Genomic DNA, 12,678 nt, shown 5'->3' on the forward strand with positions numbered 1-12,678 from the left:
CTCTCCCTCTTTGCAAGCCTGCCCTAGGAACCCAGTGACCATGTTGTGAGGAAGCGCAGGCCATATCAAGAGGCCACTTGTAGGTGTTCTAGCCAACAGCTCCAAGCAAGGGCCAAGCATCAGCCAGCATCAATCCCATACCTGGGAGGGAATGAATCTTCAGATGATTCTCGACCCCAGCCTCAGAGCTGCCCTTGCTTACGCCAAGTGGATCAGAGAAGAGAGTTCCCCATGAAGGTCTGCCCAAATTGCAGATTCATAAGCAAAGTAAATTTGTTGTTTGGGCCATAGATTTGGGGATGGTTTGTTACACAGCAATATAGAACTGAAAAAGAAATCTTGCAGGTAAAACACGTTTGATTTTCCCTATGAAATGCAAAAGCTCCTATAGCCATCCCAGAGGAATGTTAGTGAAATAAACACGCTCATGGGATGACACATACAAAAATATTGGCTTGGCCAAAAAGTTCGTTCGGGTTTATGTAGCCTCTTATGGAAAAGCCTGAACGAACTTTTTGGCCACCCCAATACTTTCTACAGCTAAAATATCCACCCTCTCGTACTTCACCATTGCAAGCAATAACATTTGTTTTCTGGTATAACAGTTTTATATAGCCATTGTAGAAAAGTCAGGGAACTGAGAATTAAAATAGTTGATGAAAATGGTTTGACTCCTAGCATTTACAACTGTTAATAATTTGGTCCCTTTCCCTTTAGTTTTTTTTTTTTTTTCTATACATAGAAATGTATTTTATAAAACATGGGTCACATTTGCACAGTAGTACTGACATTGGCCCATCATTCAGCAATCATGTTTTGAGTTCTTTGTCAGGCACCCAGCTGGACACTGGAAAAAGTGAGATGGGAAGCAGGGTTTCCAGTCTTGGCCGTGACTGTGACTCACTTTGGGTCACTAGTGAGATACTGAAATTTTCTCCCTAGGGGTGGCCAGTTGTTGCCTGGTGAGCATTCTGGGTACCTGCTGCTTTGGTGCCAGGGGTTAGGAGGCATTCCCTCCTCCACTCTTACCTCAGGGCAGAGAGGCTTGGGGATGCCTGGTGGGCACAGCCCCCAAACTCTGCCCCTTGTAGGTGATGTGCCTTTTGAGTGGTGCCTGGGAGACAGCTCGTATTCCACATGTATGTTACTCCAAAGTGCTTCCTTAGAGATCCACTGTGCAACACAGAGCCTGTAGTTAACAATATGGTCTTGTGTACTTGAAAATTTGTTAAGAGGGTAAACCTCATGTGCAGTGTTCTCACCAAAAAAATCCCCAAAACAAAAACCAAAGGGACACAAGGAAACCTTTGGAGGTGATGGAAATGTTTGTTACCTTGATTGTGGTGATAGTATCATGGGTGTTTGCACATGTCCAAGTGCATCAAATTGTGTACATTAAATCTGTGCAGTTTTCTGTATATCAATTGTACCTAAATAAAACTGTTTTTTTTTTAAAAGCTCTGTCTCATTTGGAGGCACTTAAATGAAAAAGTCGAATTGCATTCAAGATCCATTCTCATGAACATGAGACTTTTCAACATTATACTTGAATCATAAATGAAAGAAAAGGAAGAGCTATTAGAGTCTTTAAATTTAATGTGAACTGTGGTAAATTTTAGCATGTAAAACGGTTGCTGACATTTTTTAATGCCTATTCATGTAAAGTTTCTTGTTGATGTAGAGTGTTAAGAATTTTAAATCTCTTTTTTTGGTGTATGTGTGTGAAATAATGTCACATAAAGTGCTCACAAATGACAAAAAAGCAAATCTAGTCACCATCACCAGGTCAGGAAGGGTAGCGCCCTGTGGTGTATTTGAAGGGGTCCATCAATTGCCATTTCAAGCATAAAATCTGATGTAAAAAAGGCCATTTATAAAACCGAATAAAATTGTTTAGTAGGGATGTTAAAAAGATTCTATTTGATCACTTTATTTAAAAACATAATATTTTCCCTAATTAAAAAAAAAAAAATATATATATATATATATATATTTTTTTTTTCACTAGGCCTCTACAGATGCTCAGAATCCCTGGCAGGACCTGTGCGGGCCCTACATGCCTGCATGCCAAAGGCTAGTCCCGGGTCTCAGGCACCCACAGCTAGGTGATGCAGACCTGCCCTGCGTCAGCAGTCCCTGAGGCAGTCAGAACAGAGTGGTCCCAGCAGGGGCGGATCAGTGTTTACAAGAGTCTTCTCAAGGCTTGGCTGATGTAACAGCCATCCTTAGGGGAGTGACGACTGTACTTGTTTTTACCCTCTTGTTAAAAAGGCTGATTTATTTCTTTATTTTCAAGCTTCTTTTTCTTTTCTTTCTTGTGTTTCACAGAAAAAGCCAGAGCCCCCGAAGTGGCTCTGGTGTCTTGTCACCAGGAGAGCCACGAGTTTCTCTCCCTTGCTTGTTCTTTTTTTGGTTTGCTTATTTGTTTTTAGTATTTTTAGTATGTTTTGGAAACATTTCTTTTCAGTGAGTGAAACTCAGCTTCCCCTTCCCCGCGCTCCCTGCGGGCGCCTCCCTCGCCCAAACCTCGCGACCACTGGGTGCCACCCGCAGCCTTGGGGGCGCGTAGGTGTCATCCGGAGGCGCTCGGCTCCCCCCTCCCCCAGTCTGTCCCCCACCGCAAGCGGCTCCAGTCTGGGCACTTCTGGGGGACGAGAAAGGAACCGCCAGAACGGTACTGAAACTTTTCCCGGTGCAGTTCCCCCGGGGACCACAGGGTCCCTGGGCTCCCTGGGAGCGGGCGGCAAAGTCAGAGTTGATCCGAGGGTCCACTCCTCGTCCCAGGAGGGGCTCAGCTCCCGGTCTGGAGCCCCGGGTAGTGGAGAGCGGGTCGACGTCCCCGGGACTCGGCGACACCTGTGGCCTGTGGCCTCTGGCCGGGCGGGCGGTCCCCGAGCCCCAGCGCCTCCTTAAAGCCGCGGCTCCGCCCCGCCCGCCGCCCTCCCCCCTCCCCCGCTCCCCCGCCCCCGCCCACGGTTCCACCCAACCGCCGGGTCCCCGCCGTCTTGGCGAAGTGTCGCAGAGTCGCGAGTCGGCGAGGAGCGCGCTGTCAGCCCAGTCCCCGCGTCCCCGGATCCACCGCGGCCATGGCCAGCGAGGAGCTGGCGAGCAAGCTGCAGCGGCGACTGCAGTGGGAGGAGGTGGACGGCGGGCTCCCGCCCGCGCCCCGAGCCGCCCCAGTCCCCGAGCCCCAGCCGCAGCCGTCCGCCTGGGCGCCCACCGCCAGAGCCGACGCCGAGCTGAGCGCGCAGCTGAACCGACGGCTGGACATCAACGAGGGCGCGGCGCGACCCCGCCGCTGCAAGGTCTTCCACCCCTACTCCGAGTTCCCGGAGTTCAGCCGCCGTCTCATCAAGGACCTGGAGAGCATGTTCAAACTGTAAGCTCTCCGCCGCGTCCTGCGCCGTGCGCCCCCGGGGACCCTGAGCCCGGGAGGGAGGGGGAGGTGGCGGTGGGTTGGTCTTTCTGGCTGGGAGTCCCGGGCCCCGCTTGGGGGGGGGGGCAACAGGGTGGGATAGTGCAAGGGTTCCAGGGGTGTCTTTAGCATTTAACCGAACGCCCCCCAGATCCAGCGCGCCCCGACCGATCCCGGCGCGGTGGGGGGGATCCAGCGGGGGCTGGGACACCGAGAGCGGGAGCCGCCGTTCTCCCTGACCCAGGTCAGAAGTTCTCCTCGGGCAGCCGAGCCCGAGTCCGGGGCTCCCGGGTCCCGACGGCGGGTCCCGCCCCCTCTGCGGCCGGCTCCGAGATTTGCCCAGGGCGCAACTTCTAGGAAACGGAGACGCGCCGCGCCTCACCTGCCAACTTTATCTCCCGAGGGAGAAATTAGCCTCGTTGTCCTTTATCTTTTAAAACAAAGGAGGAAACTTATCCTTGGCTGCCGCGCGGGGTTTGATGTACCAACAGAGACTGAGAACTGGGAGTTTGTTAAACTCTTCACGAAAGATCAGTACGTTCCTGGAGCGAGCACGTTCGGGGAGCCTCTTGGGAGCGTCGCCTTGGCTGTTTTCCCCCTTCTTGCCTCTTGGGCAGGAGGCGCCCTTCCGGAACCGGACAAGGCAGCTGGCAGCTGGTCCGGCGGGGGCTCATTCCGGTCCTGCCGTGTCAGCCCCATCGGGCGGTGGAGGCAGCGTAGAGAGACCCCCAGTAGTCGGCCTTGTAGCTTGGCAGCTCCCTGGGCCTCAGTTTCTTCATCTGGAGAGTGGGGGAAGTAATCGTCCCTGCCTTTTAAGGCCAGAAAGTATTTTGCACACCGTAAGCTCCTAACTGAGCTATTAATATTAGTTCCAGAATTGGGCCAAGACCGGAAAAATGCCTGGGGGAGCGGAGGCCGCCGGCCAGGTCATGCTTGGGGCGGTTTAAAATGCGCTTGGAATGTGTTTGTCCTCCCGCGTGGAGGTTCTATTTAAAGGCGCTCTGGCCGGCGCTGTGTGGCGGGAGCCTGGGCCCCTTCCTGAGGCTGGGCTGTTGTCCAGCCCCAACCCCTGCGCAGAGGTCAGCAGAGGCTGGTACCTGGAGCCTCCGCATCTTCTCCGCTTCCCTGACACCCTGATTTCCCCGTCCCTGGCTTCCAGGCACTGATCTCTGGTGTTAACACACGGTAGGTCTAATTTGGGCCATTAAGGAAGGCTGAGTTGAGGCAAAAGAATGCACTGGGGCAGAGACAGAAAAGTGAATGGTGCGTCACAGCCCCTTTGATTTATTTGGGGTTATGCCTTTCCTGGCATACTGGTCCCCCTCTGGCTGCTCCCAGGTCCCAGCACTTCCTCCCAGTCCAGCTGGCTTCAGAGAGGGCATCTTGGGGACCTTCTTCTTCCAATCACTTTGATTCAGATTTCTTTCATTTATTTTTATTACTATTATTTTTTTCTGCAGAGCAATCTTTGAAAGGATGTTTGTTTGTTCGTTTGTTGGCTGCCTAAGAGTAATAACGGGAGTCCACACAATCAGAGGGGCTTGGGAGACCAAGCAAGGTGGCGTTGGTGAGGAAACAGATACCGGAAGAGGGTCAAGCTAAAGGGAAGGCAGTGTGTGGTCTGGGGTCCCACAGAGCTGGCAGTCCAGCCTGAGCACGAGACTTCTTTCTCCAGAGCTACTGTGTCAGTCACAAGTCAAGGTTGGGTTTTCTGTCACTTGCAACCAAAATTGGCATAAACAAAAAAGGGATTAATGGGTTCATAAAACTGAAAAAGGACTGGTGTCAGGTATGGCTGGATCAGGGAGCTCAAATGATGCCATCAGAGTTTAATTTCTTTCTCTTAAGCCAGCTTCCTCTCTGTGTTGTCCCCATTCTCAGGTGGCTTATCCCTGGTGGTGGCAGTGTGGCCACAGCAGCTCCAGCAAGTCCAGTGGGAAGAGTAACCACAGCAAAGACCTTACTGTATGTGTGTCTTTTGTAGCTTTGCTATTGCTCCTTATTGGCTCTGAACCAATTGCTGTGGCCAGGCCTGAGCCACGTGCCCCACCCCTGCGGAGACTAGCAGGGAGACTGGCGGTGGGGCTCTTGCTGAGGAGGGGGGATTTGTGCTGCTCACTGTAAAGGGCCTTCACAGCTCCATCCCGGACCTGACTGTGGGCAGGCTCAGGCCTTCAGCCTCCAGTGTCCTGAGGCATGAATGGCAGCTCCGGTCATCAGGCAGTGGCATCTGAGGCACGAGTAATTGCAAAGAAACCTTCCTGGGGATTTCCCCCCATGTCCTAGAAGGCAGGGGAGGCAAGACTGCTCCAGTTAGAGTCGGCAAAGTGGTGCCTGGAGACACCAGTGTGGCAGGAGGAGCCTCACAAGCGTAGGGTCAGACAGGGCCTAGGACCTGTGACCCTGGGCAAGCTACATAGTCCCTCGAAGCCTTAGTTTCTTGCTGGTAAAAGTACCACCTTCCCATGAGGGCCAGGTAGCTGCTGTGGCTGCCAGGCAGGGGCCACTCGGGGAATGATATTTCCCCCAACAGTGGTTAGGAAAGCCCCCCCCACCCCTTAAACCTAGTATCAAGACCCAATTATCTTGGGACTTCCCTGGTGGGCCAGTGGTTAAGACGCTGCGCTTCCACTGCAGGGGGCACAGGTTCCATCCCTGATCAGGGAACTAAGATCCCACATGCTATACAGTGCGGCCAAAAAAAGAGACCCAATTATCCATCAGGAGTTTGAGGAAGGTGGGGCTATAGCCCCCTCATTCCAGGGCCATTAGCTGTGATCAAGGGCAAGTTGCTTAACCACTTCTGTCTTTTCATCTGTAAAACGGGGGGCAACCCTTTCTTTCAAGGGTTTGGTGAGAACTGAGTGAGAGGAGGAGGTGGCCAGTGCCAAGTCAGCATGTGACGTGGAACAGGGGCCTTTTGCTGAAGGCTGTCCCCCCCACCCCTTGGCTCCAGGCCCCATGTCCATGTTTAGAACCCTTCCCGCCCTGCCGTGCCTTCAGGCTGCCCTGCTACCCACACCCGGTCCCCCCCTGAGCTTCCAGACTCAGCCTCCACCAGCTGAGCCCGATGGGGTTCCCCTCAGGTGCTTCCACCCAGTTTCCTCACCTGGGAGGCAGCTGAAACTTTGCTCTCCCCACCCCACCAGGGTCAGGGACTCCCCAGTCTGGGAGATTCTGTCACTTGGACATCTCTGACACAGCTCTGCTTTTGGTCCTCATCCATCCTCGGTGCCTGGCACGTGGCGGTGACTCTAGTTGATGGACAAACCCCTCATCTCATGGAGGGCCCCCTATGGTCACTAACTCAGACCAGCCCCCCTGCCACCCCCTGGACTCTCTGCCATCCTGCTACCTTGAGCTCGCTCCAGGCGGCCAGCTGGCTCCAGGACCTGCTCGGCCGATCTCTCCAGCCCTGGGGGCTGCCTGCACCCACTGCCCTTGCCCAGGCTGTGGTAGGCTGTGGGCCCCCTCCTACCCGGGAAGGCTGCTGTGGGGCTTGGCATTTGGGAATTTGCCACCCGTTGGCCTGGCAGTACCACCTGTCCTGTAGCTGGCCCTCCGCAGCTGACAAACTCATGAGGTCCCAGCTTTGCTCACAGCCCGGCCCAGCTTTTCTGCTGGCCCGCTTTCATGTTTTCCTCTTCCTGCTGTCCTACTTGACTTTTAAAAAAAAACAGCATGACTTAAAAAAATTTAAAAAAAAACAAAACTACATCTGGGTAGGTCCTCTTGAAAACCTAATTTTTGCTCACATGCCCCTCCCCGCGCACACTCTTGCATCGAACCTTTTCTGCGCATGCTTTGGCCACTCTCTGAGGGCTGGGCAAGCAGACCCCTTTGTGGGAGCCTCCCAGCTGCCTCTTCTTCCTGGAGAAGCCCTGGGCATGCCCACCCCTCCCCAACTCGTCTCCCTGCCCTGTGGGTGTGTCACTCTGCCATCACCCTGTCCAGTCAGCAGCTGCTCGTTGCCACACATCTGCCCCCAACTGAAATGTGTCTTTTTCTTTTTCCTTTGGTTTTTATGCACAAATTAAAAAAAAAAAATCATGTGAAAGATCTCAACTTGTTTTCCGTGCTTTCCACATTCTATCCATTGCGGAAGCAGTGTTGTGAGGCTGTTCAGAGCATGAACTGGGAGCTGGGCTTCCCGGGTTCAGACCCCGACTCTGCCACTTGCTACTTGGAAGGTTACTTTGGGCAGGTTACTGCTGAAAAGCTCTGTGCCTCGGTTTCCCCTTATGTCAAGTGGGGATAGAAAAGTACCTGCCTTGTGAGTTTATTGTGGGGATTAGATAAATTCATGTATATGAAGCAGTTAGCTCAATGCTTGGCCCATGGTGAGGCCAGTAAGTTTCAGGCACTAATTTTCACAGCCATAATTTTGGTGGATGTGCAAATTGTGCGTTGTCCTTTTTGTTAAATAATTTACAAACACTTTGCAATGTCTGGTTTCTCCTTTGAAGTTGATTTCGCCTGCAGCTTGAGCTGTGGAGTGGAGACGTGGCCGCTTGGTGGGTAATTGGGGGCAGTCCCAGGTGGCCGCTTGGTGGGTAATTGGTCCCCCTGGGACTGCCCCCAGGGCTCTGTTGAGGGGACTTACTCGTTCTACTTCTGGGCGAGTGGATGAGTGTCCTAGGGCTGCTGTAACAAGGACCACAAGCTGGTGGTTTAAAACAAGAGAAATGTATTCTCTTACCGTTCTGGAGGCTGGAATCTGAAATCAAGGTGTCAGAAGGGCCATGCTCGCTCCAAAGCCTCTAGGGAAGAACGCTTCCATGCCCCTTCTAGCTTCTGATGGTTGCCAGCAATTCTTGGCATCCCTGGCTTACAGACACATCACTCCAGTCCCTGTCTTGATAGTCACATGGCGTTCTCCCTGTGTGTGTGTGTCTTCACATGGCCTTCTTGTAAAGACACTAGTCCTTGGCTTTAGGGCCCACCCTAATCCAGTATGACTTCTTTTTTTGGCCACGCTGCATGGCTTGCAGGATCTTAGTTCCCCGACCAGGGATTGAACCCGGCCCACGGCAGTGAAAACGCTGAGTCCTAACCACCAGACCGCCAGGGAATGCCACAGAATGACATCATTTTAATTCAATTTATTATATCTGCAAAGATCCTATTTCCAAATAGGTCACATTCTGAAGTTCTAGATAGCTATGAATTTTGGTGGCGGAGGGGGGGGGACCCTCTTCAACCCATTACTGCTCCTGGGCAGAGGTTCTCTGTCTATGTGCATCATGACATGTCAGAGTCTTAACCACTTCAGATTGCTTAGGTGATTTAGGAGGTCTGAGATGTAACCAAAGCCAGAATGATTCCTACCCTCAACAGAAGAGGGATCAGTCTTCTCAAAGCCTAACCCTATTTCAAATGGAGTTGCCATCTAACTACAAAAAACAAAACCAATAGAAAACCCCCAACTTGTGCCAGGAGTGCACTTACTTTCAGCAAGAATTTCACTTTTAATCCGTTTCTAGATCCAGATTCTGATGTCGCCTTAGAGTTCACTCAGAACCTGACTTGACCAGAACAAAGTACGCCTGTTCTTTTTGTCCGGGGCTGTATAGATTCATGCAGACACTGCAAAACGTGCTTTGATCTTTTAAATTTGATTTTCCTATTTAAAAGTATTTCACTTAGGGATCTCTTACATTTTCAAGGTTTAAAAAACCCTGGATCCTTTCCAGCCTGTGAACACATCAGCTTCTTGGAGCGGGGGTCATTTATTTGTCTTTGTATTGTTGGGACCTACCACAAATGAGCCTGGTGTGTTATAGAAGAGAGAGAATTTTCTAATGAGTGTGGGAAGCCAGAGGCGTCACCAGCCCCACCAGAGAAAGTTCACTGTCCGTTTCCAAGAGTGTTACTGGATAGGCTGGGCCAAGAGAATAGTGGCCTGATTTTAAACGGAGAGTGAGAAGGCTCCGAAGAAACTGACTCTACAGTGTGTGTCCAGGGCTGTAATACGAGCTGGTGGAGCGGTCAAGGTTAGACAGGAAATTTTAATTACCCTGGGCTTATCCAGAGGCCCCTTTCAAAGGGAGGTAATGAGGGCAGCCACTTAAGGGCGGACCCAAATACAGCATCTTAAAATGCAGCTGTGATGTTCTTGCCGCATACTAGAAGCTTGTGTTTCAGTGCCCCAGAGAGAGGGTGGGGAGAGGAGCCTTTGGCTGTGGGAAAGTTGTCTTTTTATCAGAATCGGAAATGATGACATCATGGACGCCCTGCCAGGACCTGACTCCCCATCACTGCTGAACCCCGAAAAGGCAGGGCTGCCCTGGAACTCTTCATTTCTCATCTCCCCCACCCCCAGTTTCTTTTTCTCCTCCCTAGACATTTCTCTGAGGGAGGGAGGAAGGGGTATGGACTTGGAGGGCTGGGAATTTGCCAAAGGGGTGAAGGGAGCCCCGTTAGGGAGGTTTACTGGGGAGGTGGATCTTTATCTGTATCTTTTGAGTGAATTGCCTTATACACAGGGAAAGGTGCATGGAGATAACTGGAAGTTAAGTGATTTTTTCCCCCTTAGAGAAAGGCGAGGGCTTCTGACTCTCCTGATTGTGTCTTTAGTGCACGGTGATCCACCTTAGAGTTGAAATTCCCTCACCTGCACTGGATTTTGCACATTTGACTGCTCTGCTTGAAGGTGGGGCAGGAGAACCCAGGGCTTGTCTGAATTCCTGGCGGGCAGTCAGCCAGAACCCAGGCCGGCTTCTGTTTGGGGCCTTGGTCTATGGCAGAAAGACGCTGTAACTGGGAACTATTTCTTAGAGAGGTTTAAGCACTGGTTTTCTTTGCCCAGAGTGTGATGTCGGGGGAGCTGGAAGGAGGTGCCACCGCTTCTGGCAGTTTTATCTTTTTTTTTTTAATTAATTAATTAATTAATTAATTAATTTTTGGCTGTGTTGGGTCTTCGTTTCTGCACGAGGGCTTTCTCTAGTTGGGGCAAGCGGGGGCCACTGTTCATCGCGGTGTGCGGGCCTCTCACTATTGCGGCCTCTCTTGTTGCGGAGCACAGGCTCCAGACGCGCAGGCTCAGTAGCCGTGGCTCACGGGCCCAGCTGCTCTGCGGGCATGTGGGATCTTCCCAGACCAGGGCTCGAACCCGTGTCCCCTGCATTGGCAGGCAGATTCTCAACCACTGCGCCACCAGGGAAGCCCTGGCAGTTTTATCTTTGCAGAGAGTTTCCTTTCTCCTCATTCCTTGCTCCTCACCTCCTTTCTCTGGGAAGCCTCCTCCACCCTCCTTATTACAGAGCATCACATTTTGTGAGAATTCGAGTGACTTATTAAAATCTTACGTAATGCAAAAAAAAAAAAAAGTTCTTTTTCCTTTTTCTCTTGCAAAATTGGTTAAGTGCCTAGTTTCAAAGCGTTAAGGTCCAGGGGACTCTAACTTTATTTATACTCTTAGCCCTGTGATACCTGCCCACCCCCCAGACTAACTAGTAAATAGAAATACCCTCTTCCATTGAATTTGGGGGGCTCGGTGGACATGGGCTACATCATGTGTGGTTTCACGGCGTGGCTGAGCCAGTGATCTCTAAGGATGTGTCGAATGAATCAGGTCTCAGGTTCTGGAGCTAGTGGCTGCCAGGCCTGTCTGTGACTTGGGGAAGAGATACTCAGTGTAGGATCCCAGCACACACGCTAGGTTTTGCACAGCTTGCTATTATTAGCTTCCTGCTTCATGAATATCTATGTATCAGGTGCACTCTTGCAGGCTCACACTCTGCAGCCTCCCCCTGCTTCTGTGTCCCTTCAGTGTTGGTGATTGAAGGGCTCCCCTGGTCCTAAATGCTAGATGGTCCTTGAAAGGCCTACATACAGGGATATCTGAGTTGTTGGAGCGAGGACTGTGCCATCCTGCAGGATGAAACTCTACCTGTGCTCGATGGCCTGCCAAGACACAGACCCAAGTCCCGCACGGAATCCTTCTTTGGTTCCAAGGCTGCACGGACCTTCTGTGACCCCTTTCCCAGTGCTCCCACCCCTGGGCTCCCATGGCCAGCACTGTCTGTACATTTGCTAATGTCTGCTCCTGTGATACCGTCATGATGATAATGATGAGCCTCTTTCTCACCTGCTGTCTATGAGCTATTCATTCATTCAGTTTTTTCATTCATTCAGTGAAGCACATGCCAGGTACTGGGATTATACAGATTGATCTGGAGGGGTTTCTGCCCTCGAGAAGCTCTACGAACTCTGAACAATGGGCTGGATTTAACATGATGCTGCTTGACAGGGAAGGATGCAAATCCTGGAAAAGCCATCCACCACCCATGTATAAGAAACCCCGGGTAGCCTAGCAGACACTGTGAAGATGCTGCATTCAGGGCAGGGGGTCGTGGTCTTTCTGGACACAGCCAGGGAGGAGCAGCCAGCCAGGACTGGGAAGGGTTCAGGCCCTCGATGGGTCAAAGGCCTTGGGGCCGAGGCTCTTGGAGCCAGAGGATGGGGGCTGAGAGTTTGAAGTCTGGTGGGGATCTGCTCGACCTCAGGGGGCAGAAGGTGGGCAATGAGGGTTCAGTGAAAGGAAGCCACGGCCTTGGTTCAGCATAGAGAAGAAAGGACTTTCTCATGGTTGGAGTTGTTGAGAAATAAAAAGAATGGTCTTAAAGGTGGTAAGCCCCTTTCTCTGGAGTTCCATTGGAAGGTGTGGTCTGTCTCCGTGGAGTGAGAGTTTTGCAGCAGGGAAGGGTTGGGAGGCTCTTGGGAGGCTGGGGGATAGGCTGTACGACGGTCAAAGTTCCTTCTGGGCCAGGGTTGGGCCAGCTTGGTCCGTAAAGGGCCAGGTAGTAAATCTATTTTGGCCTTGTGGGCCCTAGGGTCTCTGTTGCCACTGCTCAACTCTGCCACTGTGACCGAAAGTAGCCGCAGACGATACATCAAGGAACCTAAACTAACTGGCATGGCTGTGTCCGGATAAGACTTGGTGAGCAGAATTTGCCTGCAGGCTGTAGTTTGCCGGCCCCTGTTCTAGGCAATTGCTTTGGAATCTTCAGAATCCTGAGCCCTGTGAGTCTTCGGTGGTCTTGCTCATCCCTTTCCTCACTTCTCGGCCTTTCTCCCTGTCAGTGGCCTGGGGTTTCACTGGCTGGGGCAGACCGGGAGCCCCCAGGGGAAAAAGAGGCAGAAGCAGAAGAGGATGGCAGAGTGATCCCAGAGCCCTAGGACCCCAGAGTTGCTTCTGGAAGATTATTGCTGGAGCAGGAACAACATATGTATCTGCTTCTCCTGCCAACTAAGAGGGCCGG

General features: G+C 51.9%; 1 protein-coding gene across 2 annotated transcripts in view; it reads left to right on the forward strand.

The window, feature by feature from the left end:
- Positions 1-2,986: 2,986 nt before the first annotated feature.
- The window catches only part of EFHD1 (EF-hand domain family member D1), a 39,605-nt gene continuing 29,913 nt past the window's right edge, over positions 2,987-12,678 (forward strand). Inside the window, exon 1 of one of the 2 annotated variants that reach the window (XM_061205946.1) lies at positions 2,987-3,379. In XM_061205946.1, the coding sequence (XP_061061929.1) occupies positions 3,087-3,379 (293 nt within the window). In that variant the 5' untranslated portion in view covers positions 2,987-3,086. Of the gene's footprint in view, positions 3,380-4,582; positions 4,601-12,678 lie in introns of those variants that run through there. The other variant, XM_061205940.1, reaches the window with a different exon arrangement.

Source organism: Eubalaena glacialis, chromosome 1 (genome assembly GCF_028564815.1).
Source record: "Eubalaena glacialis isolate mEubGla1 chromosome 1, mEubGla1.1.hap2.+ XY, whole genome shotgun sequence".
Classification (NCBI taxonomy): Eukaryota; Metazoa; Chordata; class Mammalia; order Artiodactyla; family Balaenidae; genus Eubalaena; species Eubalaena glacialis.